Below are 12,429 nucleotides of genomic sequence, written 5' to 3' on the forward strand. Positions count from 1 at the left end.
AAAGAAAAACAGTGCTAACCTTACGCTGACCGTGTGTCTGTTAGACAGACTGTGTGTGTGTGTGTGTGTGTGTTTCACAGGCATCCTACAGATGGAATGTGTGTGTTCAACAGACAGGGCCATATGGTCTGAAAAAAACTGTCTTCTCTGAAGACTACTAATGAATCCTTATGCTACACAATAAATATTACATGTATAAAACAGATATGATGAACAATGTGCTTGGCCTTTACAGAGTCAAAAACTCATCTGTGAACTGAACGTGAGAGGTGGAAATTATGGGTTGGAGTTCTATAAAGCCTCAGAGATGGGTAGCAGAGAGAAGGGTCTGAGAAAAAAAAAATGCTTTTGGGCTTCTTTGAATCACAGGCTCCTAAAAAAGGCCTCAATAGATCAATGGCATTTGACACTAAATGCATCACGTGCCACAAATTGCCCTCAATAGGCAATACTACCTACAGTCCGGTATAATACCTTGTTCCACCAGCAGAGGGACCTCCAGAATACAATGACGATAGACTGAGAGTAAAAGGAAAATAGTGCAAAATACCATGATATGAAAAAACACAAAAGTAGAGCATCAACGTTTTCTCTACAGTCAATGTGACATCCATTTATTTTGTCAGAATGGTAATCAATGGAGAAAAATACATTTGGGGAACAGATGGTGTGGTTATGTCATCCACCAGCAGTCACTCATGGAGTCTAGTTATAAGAGAGCCAAAGTCACTCACAAGTCACAGCTGAATTTAGAAAGCGAGTTTGGTTGATGTGTGCTGTAAGAGTGGAAACACGACTGTTGTCTGTCGAGTCACTGACAAACGTATAGCAGCGTATTTGAGCATCTCGTGTCCAAAGCTGACTGTGTGACTGTAGTCTGTGAATGAGAGAGGCTATTTTCATGTATCAAAGAGTGCGCACTTTCTCTCTCTGTTTCTGGTTAGACAGTGTGCCTTAATTATAAATTAATTGTATCATTAGGAGTAAGTTGCTCTTGGCGGCCGCATTGAGCCTGTCAAGGTTAATTACTGTAACGTGTTTATTTTGTGTCAGCCTCTGCTGTGAGCTGTCACACACGTGCAGATACAGTCTTCAAACGCATGGCTACATGGAGAGTCCTCCTGGACAGCGGTAACACATACATCTCTCTCTCTCTCTTTCATCTGCTCGCTCATATTCTTATCCATTCACACATCTGGAGTGTTGGAGGAATGGCTCTTACAGAAGACTAAGACAGAATTAAAATAGTTGACATTGTCAGAGTACAACAGGAGAAGGCCAGACATCCGCAAGCACATGAACCACACTGTGTGTCCTGGAAGGGGCATTTTATTTGTATGGATTTTTATTAATCAAGCATTTCTTATCACAATCAAAACACATTCAGTTTCATGTCATAATTTCTTATTGTCCTAATTAGTCAGTGGCATTTCTGTTACTGTCAAGCTGTGTTACTAAGGTAAAGTGACAGTCATGTGTGTGTTTCTGTGTATGACTATCAGTTGTTACATACTGTTAAAATCGTTACTCTACCTTGGTCACAGAATTGACACTAATTTGGACAACAAGAAATCATGTTTTGCAGCTATATAAGTAAGAAAATATAATATTGTTATGACCTGTAACACCCGGTGATCCATTACAATAAGTAACAAATTACATAAATAATAAAAAAATGACCATTTGAAAAAAGCAGAAAAGAAATAATGACTTTGGACATGAAATGTAACCTACCTGCAATTATAGAATCACCCATTTGTAATAAAATGTTACATTTTATTTACAGTTGTTTTATACAATTTACACATTTAATTGTTTCATTATTATTATCAATATTAACAATAATATATAAAATATGAAAATCTGTAATATTTATTAAATAATTTTAAAATGTTGTAATTGTTTTATTATTATTATTATTATTAATAATACATGTCTATGGTATGCGCTCATTCAGATAATTTGCATGTGTTTTCGAAGATTTATTTTGTAATTAAAGGAAAAATAAAGTTGTGTGTGTTTGTGTGTGTAGCACGTCGCACATACACACTGAATTTAGCAATCAAGATCCGCTGTAAACAGAATTCAGCTCATTTACCTGAATAGTACAAGAGATCAGTCAAGAGCTCTCATATAAATTTTCTCGCTTTTGACTGGTATGATGTATTGAGAGTTTTAGAGCTGATGTTAGAGCGAGCGAGCGAGAGAGAGAAGATGGAGCAAGTCATGGACAGATTTGATTTATGTCAGTTCTGATCTGCTCAGTAACTCATCTGCTGACATTTCTCTCTCTCTCTCTCTCTCTGTCTCTCTATCTCCTCCTCTCTCTCTCTTTCTCTCTCGCTGTCTGTTTTTAGCAGTGCTGTTGAGAGAGGAGCGGCCCTCATTTATCAGACTGTCAATCCAGCCCTCTATTCCACACCAGTGCTCTGACACACTGACTAATGATGGCTTGCACTAAAGACACCTTGTTCTGAGCAACACACACACACACACTACCATTCTACTGAATCACACTGACAGACTGAAAAATTATGTTTCAAGGCAAAGACGCCTTGCTGTCTCGCGTTCTCTCTCAGTCATTTACTAGCCCCATCTTACTAACTATCTTATCAAACATATGCAAGATATTCAAATGTTATTGCATTCTTTCTTACCTTAAACTATTAGAACATGATTAGAGGAAGACCTTCTGTAGAACAAATTGATTTTCGATGGAGGCTGTGAAGAAACAATGAATGTTTATTGCACAGTATATTCTGTTCACAATATCTGAACAGATTATATGAATGTGTTTTCATGCTAAGGAATTCAAGAATACTTTGAATGACCATCAAAGTGTTGTGTGAGATTTCCATCTAGTGGCCAATTTTGGTGTTGCAGCTTGTGTATAAGTAATGGAGGCACACTTCAAGAGTTTTCTACTTGTCTGCCTTTCTTTTAAAAGCAGAAATTGAAAATTGTAGGCTACAGCATTCCATGCATAGTTTTGGAATTATGTTATGGAAACTATATTATGTAAACTGCAATTAAATTTTCTTTAAATGTAATATAAGTACATCATGTCATTCCACTATTGCTAAGCACACTTGGGTCACTGTTTTACATTTAGATGACTGTTAAAAGTGGCCCAATTTGCATGAATTCTACAGTACATTCTGTAGTTATATCCTTCAGTCTGAACTCTGCACCCATAATAATTTAGACTACACTCATATGTGACATAATTTCCCAGAAATGACATCATTCAGGTCTCTTTAATAGTGGTGCAGAAAATGGTTAGTAGTATCATACTTTATATTCATATTTTTGAGGCATGTTATAGTCAGGGAGGGTACTGTCAAGCTTAACATCTCAACCCTGTCTCATAAAATTAAGATGGAAAATTATTACTTTTTCAACATTTTATTTTAATCCATAAGTATATACAATGTACTTATTTTATTGCTGCCATATATGGGCTACTGTCCTACACTACATGAGGACCAGTGACCACTTTGAGTGAAAAACCACAACCCTGTCACAAATATATGTATTTCTCATTGTTACGGGGTTGTAAACGTGTGACAGGGTTGAGTTATTTGCTTTATTTATTAATCATTTTAATGAAAAAATCTAAAAAAAAAAAAATCATGGTTTCAGTAAATATATATACTCCAAAATCATGACAACTCATATATGAGTTTTTAATAGAATGTTTGATGTAATATGTCCACTTAAACGATGACAAGCATCATAAATCAGAAATTGCGCCCACATTTGCAGCAGAAAGGCAATGCTGGCCATGCAGATATGTTGACCCAGAAACAAGGGGACAATATGAGAGAGACAACAAAACCAAACATTTTAATTTAAGCCAATGTATCTCTTCAAATGTGTTACAGTCTTCAACCCCTTCACATTAATATTTTTAGAAAAATATAGGGAAGACAATTAAGAACAAAAGCATTTCTTGCTGATTTCTATCTGACATGTTAAGGGCTAAAACAATATTGTGGTTTTAATTAAAATTTTAAATTAAAAATATTTTTTACAAAAATAAAGAGACTGAAGACACACAATTTGTATATTTTTAGCTTCAGTCCTATAAAAATGTGACAATTATGATAAATGTTACATTTGTTATTAAATTGTTATCAGGGACACATGAGCAGTAGGTACTTCTAACAATTTCTGTGAATTTTTTTTTTTTTTTAAATCAATCCCAATTTGTCCGTTACGGGCCTGAGAAAAAAAGGTGTCTAAAGCTTAATAAAATAATAAAAGGTCTTTAATGTCTGAGGTGGGAAAATATGTATGTAATATATATATATTTTTTTTTGAAGGTTTGATATGTGTCTAATGATGTGGGGTATTTAGAAGTTGAATCACATGTAGTTGGCCTATATTCCAAGTTGAAATCTTACTTAATCCCAGGAATGACCCAGCAACACTACTGAAGTCCATGGCACATAACAAATAACAAAAAAATTATGTTTGTTTATTGCTACAAACAATCAAAAAAAAAATGCTATTTTGTGGTCTTTACTGAGAGCAAAGTGACAACCAAAGCACTCCAGGCTGACAGAATTCTTCAGACATAAAATTTTCTTTCAAACAAGGTGTTAAAACCTGTTCCATAGGACCTTATTAATATACATACTGTATAGTACTCCAAATTTGTTTCAAATAAATAAAGGCAACCAGAATCAGTTGAAATGGGTGTATTTAGCATCTTATAAAAGAGAATGAATCATCATTAATATCTGGTTTTTAACATTGTTGTACATGACTGCTAGCAAACTGAAGCCCATCTTTTAAAGGAAATAATCAAGGATTTTTTCCCCACATTGTACTAGAAAAAATTAATTTGTACCAAATGGCCATATGTAACAAATGGAAAGTGGAGTTTTAAAAAAATATTAAATATGAAGTTGAATCTAATTTTTTTCAGTTTAATGAAAGAAATTATAATTATTAGAATATTATTATTAAGAATTATAGAAATTATTACAATATTAACTAAATGACCATAGCAGAAAGCGGCACATCTTACCCCATGCACTCCTCCATAGCCAAGATATATCGGTCATCTTTTACCAAAAAGCATCATGAATTATCACACAATTGTAAAATACTGGAAAATATTCTTTCATTGAACACTCAAGACGACAAAGTAGTTCTGAATGGTTATAATTAAGTGTTTTTACACATGGAATACAGTAAATGGAACATTAGATGGAAGCATATAATCGGGGCGTTTCAAAATAACAGTAAACGTCTCTAGCTTTTTACAAATAAAAAAAAAAAATCCCATTTAGACAGAAAAAAAAAGATACATTAAATAACTATGTCGATAAATTTACATGACACAGAAGAGGGGGGGAAAAGGATAGTTGCTCATTACTTTCAATTTGATCTACTTAATCATGACTCTGTGTTGGGGCCCAGTAAGAAAAAAAGAGAATGATGGTAAGAGAAAAAACACCAGTGTCCGGTAAAGAATTTGGCCGTGTGAGCAACTTGAGAGCGTGTGGCTGAAACATAGGAGTATCTTGCATTTCTTCCCCTTTCCATATTACACCAAACACTGACATTACAATCACCATCTCAATACAGCAAGGTGAAAGCATGCATGATCTCGCTTCATTTTTGTCATTGTCTTTGGCTTGTAAATTCAACAGTGACTCTTGGGGAAGAAGTATAGGAGGAACATAGAAAAATTGCATCTCAGTAACTCTAATGAACGTTTTTATGGATTTTACAAGAGATTGTAACAAGAACAGAGCTCAGAATGTCCATGCAACGTTACATTACAATGTTCAACAAACCCTGAATTTACAAGATTTAAAGAAATAATTCACAACCTCATTTTACACAGAATTACAAAAATCTTTACAAAGATGCTACAGCACTGCCATTACCACTGATTAGCTGCTGTGCTGTCACACCCTCAACTGATCCGAGCAAACATTTTGTAAAAATATGAAAAAAAAAGGTTTAAAAATTGAGCCAACAATTCCATGTTACAAAATGAATAGAATAACGTTTAAATTGAACAAAAAAAAGCAAGCATGTTTTCTGCACCTCTGTGTTAATACAACTTGTTAAAAGCTTTAGTAATTATCCAAAACTTTATCATGAAGTTCCTGAAACCTCAAGGCCACAGAATAATCTCCCCTATACATGCAAAATACCTTTATCATTAGGCGTCATGAGATAAAATATTTTATATTCGATTAACACGATCACACGTCTCAATTTTTGAAACCTTTTCATCAAAATAAAATGTAAAGCAAAGTCGTAATGACAAAAAAAAAAAAAAAAAAAAAAAAGACGAAAGATATTTGTGAACAAATCAGTTTTAGAGACAAGAACTCCATACAAAGAGTGCAGTATATTAGACCTCAAACTTTCTACACTGTTTGAGGTGTGCGCTAAATTGAGCCTGCAGATTCAACACATTGAAAAGACATTCCATCTGTTACAAAACTAGACAATTAAAGTCCCCGAAATGCAGTATGCAGTACTTTTTAAAAGAAAATCTGACAACAAAAAAAATCCTGGGGCCTAAAAACAAAAAAAAAAAAAGACAAAAGACAGGATTCCTTCCAAGATAATGGTCTGGGTATAATGTACAGTGGGCTGAATGCAGCCCTTTCAACAACCCCTGAACTGGTGTAATGGTGAGTCCCATTGGGCAGATGCCACACTGGAGAGGGGTTTAATGATTGGACTGAGGGATTAAGTCAGCCACATCTGTACTTATTTATATCCCTGCTGATTCCAGGCCTGCCCATAGACGTTGTATGTGGGCATCTGCCAGCCGTTGGGCATATACTGACCCATCTGCTGACCATTGCCGTATGACTGACCCCACTGTCCGTAAGGCTGGGCCGCATAGGTGGGTTTATTCTGCTGTGGAAAAGGAGAAACAGTAAGACTCGCGTTTGAAATAGTGCAGAGGAAATATTTCTGAGAGGTCAAGAAAAAGGTGAAGGGTTACCTGGGGCATTTGCATCTGTTGCATGGATCTCATATCAGCTGTTTCTTTGCCCCAGTAGCACTTCACAATGTGGCCCTCGATGCAGGTCCCATTTACAGACACTATGGCATGGGCGGCACCCTCATGAGAGTCGAACCTAAAAAAAAAAAAAAACACACACGTTAAATTCAAGTACATGCATAGGTGAATGATTTAGTCACAGAGAAGCAGTACGACATACATACCTCACAAATGAGTAGCCTTTCTCCGGGAAAACCCTGATCTCCATTATCTGCCCGAACGGAGAGAAAGTCTGTCTCATCAGCTGATCTACAGTGGATGAGGAAAAACACATTCAAACAGGATATTCATTTTAGATTTCATTTTAATTAACTCTGCTTGGTTTACTGACAGGATGTGCAAACCAGTTTTAAAATTCAACAAGATCTTACAAGATGACATTCTTCTCACTACATATGTACAATTTCAATATTTAGACAAACCTGAAAGGCCAGAAGCAATGCCGCCACAATACACGGTGCAGTTACTCGGACTCGACTGGTTCAGGACCTCCTCATAGGACAAGTGTTTGCTGCTGGCCGCTTTAGATCAAAAAGAAAGAACATTTTAGAGTAGTATAATACAAATAAATGACACATGAATAAAAGGAAAAAAATATCCAGTCCCATAGTAGGTGATTCACATAATAAAACACATGGCTACATAAAAGACGAGAAATGACAGACCAAAGAAACTGTCAAATTCTATTGTGTAAACTGACTTACCTTCATTGTTTGGTTTAGGAGCTGATGGCTTCCTTGTGGCCCAGTTTGTTCTGATCTGTCTGCCTCCTAGCCACTGGCCATTCATTTGCTGAATGGCATTTTCTGCATCCTAACAGTGGCAACAAAACCAATCAATAACAAAAAAGCTATATAGACAAAAAGTTACATTCTTGTTATCCTGCAGAGCATGACTATCACTTAACAACAAATAACATGCAAAATCTTACCCATTTATTAATAAAGGAGATGAAACCGTATCCTTTAGATTTGCCTGTGGCCAGATCCTTCACCACACGGGCGTCACTGCACCAAACACATGAAATCAGTAAGAATCCGAATGTTTAGACAATCCAGCTCAGATGAGGTTTAAATGGCACTTGAATTACACAATATTCCACTTACGATATCTTTCCAAACGGAGCAAAGGCTGCTCTGACATCATCGGTTGAGATTTCTGGGCTCAGGTCACCGACAAAGACGTGGAAATGATCTACAATAATGGTTTGAGGGGAAGCAAGTTAGATATTTCATGAACTATGAAGCAAAAGAGAAAAACTAGTATTCATGCTTTACAGTTTTGACCACACAGGCTCAATATAACACCACATGCATCCACTAGCAACACTGAAGAGGACACTTACTGCTTGTGTCTTTCTTTTGACTGCCTGGCATTGAGGCCCAGTTAACCTTCATATCCTAAGAGAGAAAGCAGAGCAGAGGCTGGAAGATTAAGACAAGCAGAGGATCTTCATCTTACTTAGCCGCAAAATATGGCGAGCCTCCAAACGCAGAAGAAATAAGCTGACAACAAAATAAAAACCCTGGTGATCATTCAGGTTCAAAGAAAAAGGGACAATTTATAAAAAAAAAAAAAAAAAACTCTGGAATTATTTTCTACATAGGAAAAGAGTCTAAATAGCAGACTTACAAAGAAGTGACATTATCAACTTGTATTACTCCTCAAATGGTCCTTCAATACCTGTTGAGGATAAAATATTTGCACTGAATATATTTATCCAAGGCTTTGCTCAATTTGAAGGCCTGGTACAGGTGTAGATGATGATAAAGCAAGGCAAGATGTTGACAAATGAAGGGGGTCAAAAATAAAAATGTTCAACCTGTACCCAAAAGATGCCTTAAAGAGGTCATATGATGTTGCTAAAAAGAACATTATTTTGTGTATTTGGTGTGATGAAATGTGTTTATGCAGTTTAAAGATAAAAAAAAAAAATTATTCTTTCTCCTCTATACCCTGCCTTTCTGAAACACGTTTTTTTTTTTTTTTTTTTTTTACAAAGCCTCGGTCTGAAAAACGAGGTGTGCTCTGATTGGCCAGCTATCCAGTGCGTTGTGATTGGCCGAATACCTCAAGCGTGTGACAGAAATGTTACGCCCCTTGCCATACTGTGATGCGTGTCCCGGTCAGAACACCGGCTCGACAAGACAAAAACAATAAAATCCATTACAAACGAGCCATTTGTTGCATCCAGTGGGGACATAATTATGGATTATAATGACTTGCACTGTGTTCTTACGCGTTGCATTGCGCCGCGTAAACATAAAACCATGCCTGCATTTATGATTGCCGAAACAACAAACGACAAGCACTACTCTACACCAGCGGTTATCAGTTCCAGTCCTCGCACGCCCCAGCTCTGCACATTTTGCATGTCTCTCTTTGTTAACACACCTAATTTAGATAATCAGCTCATTAGAAGTGAGTTCCATGCATGAACTATGTTCCCATTGACATGGTTGCTACACAGTGTCCATTGCTCCTTACTCCCTGAGCAGGGGAAATCTGTTGAAGTTACCTCACTTTGGAACAGTCATTCACGGATTTGTGCTGCGCAACATCTTCACACACGGACAAGTGTGTCATCATATACCTCTGTAAATAAATACAATTTAAATTCACGTCTCGCACACTTCAATGCACTTTGAATGGAACATATACGTTCGCTTCAAACTGGAATAATGGTGGAATATCCTGTGATGTCCAATTCGCAGGGCACTTACGTTCGAATAGAACAAATGTCTGAAGCGATAAGAAACATACAATATGTGCAGAGCAGGGGGGCGCGAGGAATGGAATTGAGAATGGCTGCTCAAAACTCGCGTTTGAATCATCAGTGGCAAATCGTTTACATATGTAAACGTACTTACAGACTGAGTCAGAACAGCCGGCATTGTAGTCTATACTCTCAGGATCAGGAAACAGTCCTCCATAAAATGTGCTGCACACATCTGAATATTTGGGTTGAATTGTTCTGGAACAGGGTCGTACATACAACTTGACCACTGATTTCTAGTCGTGTCTTCTTTTGGAAGGCCAAACAAAGTATTTTCGCTTTCACAATGAAACAGCATCTCCATGACATGACGCCAGTGGCAACAGCAAGAATAAAAGTCACGCTGCTCTTCTTTGCGTGGACATTTGCGCGGTGTTATGTAAATCTTCCCACATCATGACATAGACATGTGGGGGCGTGTTTAAACAAGGCGTTTTAGGGGGGTGTGGTTGACTCTTAACTTTTAGAATATCTCTATGAGTTTGAGACTTTAGTCTTTGCCACTTTACAGATCTTTATGCACCAAGAGCTTGTAACACTCCAAAGAGAAAATAAGACTTGAAATCGCATCATATGACCCCTTTAAATAAAAATGCTCACATGCTTTGTGGGGATTGAAATATAACAAAGTAATTAGGCACTCCAATGGACCAGTAAAGGATTCTAGTGTGTTGAAAGGACTTTCTGGATAAATATTTTGCTTATTTGATTACAATTCAAACTACCAATACAACTATAGTATTCTCAGATATATTTAAATATCACCATGTTAAAGCCATAAGCTAACGGTTTGAACATGTCTATTTTTGACTTGTTTACTGTGCATTGTCATATTGTGGCTTCTTTTTTTTTCAATTTGTAAAAGTGGCAATATGCCACAAATATAAAACAATGTTTTACAAAAAAAAAAAAAAAAAAAGGTTTAAACACCATAAATTAAGTAAATCCTTGGTCAATATACTTTGACTTGTATGTTGTAAATAGTTGAGATGAAGGGACTAAAAAGATTTGATGCACAGGTCAAAAGCAACTTACCTGTAAACACACTATAATTGTGCTAACTAAAGATATTCAGTGTGTCATCTTAGAATTTTGACAAGACATTTAAGGGGTGTAACTTCATTTCAAACCATATCCGATCTACTTTCGAGGGTGTGTTTGCAATATTTTACCTTTCCTAAGATCTTCCTGCCGTTCATGGCAGCCAAAGCTGCAGCAGCATGTCTGTTCTCATAGAACTCCACAAAGCAGTACGGGTCATTTCCAGCCGTCTGAAAAACAAAATCATCTGGGTCAAACACTGATCTTGGTAAAGATCCAGGGTTCCCAGATTTTTTGATCAATGGATTTTTTCCATGGCCTTTTAAAAGTCATCAGTTAGTAGTAGACAAGAATTTAAAGAATCATTTTGCTAACTGATTAAAAAGAATCAACTCAGTGACAATTTCAAACTCCCACTTGCAAGGAAATTGTATTCTACACAAAAGCAATAACAGCTAGAAACGTGTATTAACTACAGACATTTCCATGACGTTTGAGGTTCTACTAACTCCTATGACTTTTCCAGGCCTGTAAAATATTTCTCGGTTTTCAGATGTTTTTCAACTCACATCAAATATCATTTTACAGCTCTTGCAGGGGCCGATCTGGGAGAACACTTGCAGGATGAGGGCCTCCGTAACGTCCCTGGAGAGGTTCCCGACATACCTAAAAACAGAAGAGCACAGCAAAATGAGGAAGACGGTCAAATGCGTCGCGTTTTTCCTCCTTCTCTCACGCTAGCAGCACATTCCGCGAGGTTTCATTTCTGCCACGTTTTCAGCGCACGAGAGCCAACAGCTAACATGATCCAAAAGCTCTATTTATAAGAGAAACCACGCATAGTAAGCAGACTGTCCGTCTGATTCACGATTTTACACTAGAGGAAAGAGTAAGAAGGGCCATGTGGGGGATATAATAACATTTAAGCGCGTTTTGTTGGTTAGCTAATTACGGCTAACGCTACAAGCGGAACTTGTGTGCTGGCAAAAGCCTCTTCTGTGCCGTAATGTGGACAGATTAGTTCATCCATTTGGACATAGCCGGATAAATTAAAATAAGGTTAAGGGACACAGTGGATGGGTTCTTCACCGCTACCTCTGCTAGGCTCGGTTCCGCTGCCCCAGTTTGGTGTTTGTCTAGCCGGCTTCTGCTGTCGGGATTGAAAGCATGGACGCCCATATCACACTTCATATATAACAAAAAGAGTAATTAACGGAGTTATACCCTTGAGTTGATTATCTTCGTTCGGCGTGCTGCGCTTGCGACCGTGCGCCGCTTTACTAAACGTGTTTAAACACGAGCTTGGCTTCGGAAAGTGGCCGACTAAACTACAGCAGCACTTACAATGTCCTGGGCTGGTCCTCGTCCATCATCATCGTGCTGGTGGGAAAAGGTTGACGCTTTGTTTAAAAAACTGCTTTGTTTTTAACGTTCGAGTGGATAAAGCTTGTATGATTTTAACTTGTTAGTTAACGCGAATTTACTGGAATAACTTCCTCTGACGTTACTCGTGAAACGTCATCAAATGACGTTGCGAGCGCTCTTCTTTAGCTGCCGCTGCTCCTGG

General features: G+C 37.2%; 1 protein-coding gene across 3 annotated transcripts; it reads right to left on the minus strand.

Moving 5' to 3' along the window:
• Positions 1–5,156: 5,156 nt before the first annotated feature.
• On the minus strand, positions 5,157–12,429 carry LOC109090227 (nucleolysin TIA-1-like). Of its 3 annotated transcripts, none has more exons than XM_042723836.1 (11): positions 12,207–12,429; positions 11,432–11,528; positions 10,994–11,092; positions 8,391–8,445; positions 8,152–8,239; positions 7,977–8,052; positions 7,750–7,858; positions 7,468–7,566; positions 7,210–7,294; positions 6,986–7,121; positions 5,157–6,894 (listed from the first exon to the last, which is right to left on the minus strand). In XM_042723836.1, exons 1-11 carry the CDS (start codon positions 12,236–12,238, stop codon positions 6,745–6,747), a joined length of 1,026 nt encoding a protein of 341 aa, XP_042579770.1. In that variant the 5' UTR covers positions 12,239–12,429; the 3' UTR covers positions 5,157–6,744. The 3 variants fall into 3 exon arrangements, with proteins under 3 accessions (XP_042579770.1, XP_042579769.1, XP_042579771.1); XM_042723835.1 differs by having other exon boundaries at positions 5,157–6,897; positions 12,207–12,427; XM_042723837.1 differs by having other exon boundaries at positions 5,157–6,897; positions 12,087–12,214.

Source organism: Cyprinus carpio, chromosome B5, assembly GCF_018340385.1.
Source record: "Cyprinus carpio isolate SPL01 chromosome B5, ASM1834038v1, whole genome shotgun sequence".
Classification (NCBI taxonomy): Eukaryota; Metazoa; Chordata; class Actinopteri; order Cypriniformes; family Cyprinidae; genus Cyprinus; species Cyprinus carpio.

What these genes read in the sequence shown, in the direction of transcription:
- LOC109090227 (XM_042723835.1), bottom strand. Translation starts at nt 12,238, where the DNA reads ATGATGATGGACGAGGACCAGCCCAGGACATT. An exon ending in GCTCCGTTTGGAAAGATATC is followed by an intron (nt 8,053 to 8,151) that starts GTAAGTGGAATA and finishes TGTTTGGTGCAG; the next exon opens with TGACGCCCGTGTGGTGAAGG. An exon ending in TCTCCTTTATTAATAAATGG is followed by an intron (nt 7,859 to 7,976) that starts GTAAGATTTTGC and finishes TGCCACTGTTAG; the next exon opens with GATGCAGAAAATGCCATTCA.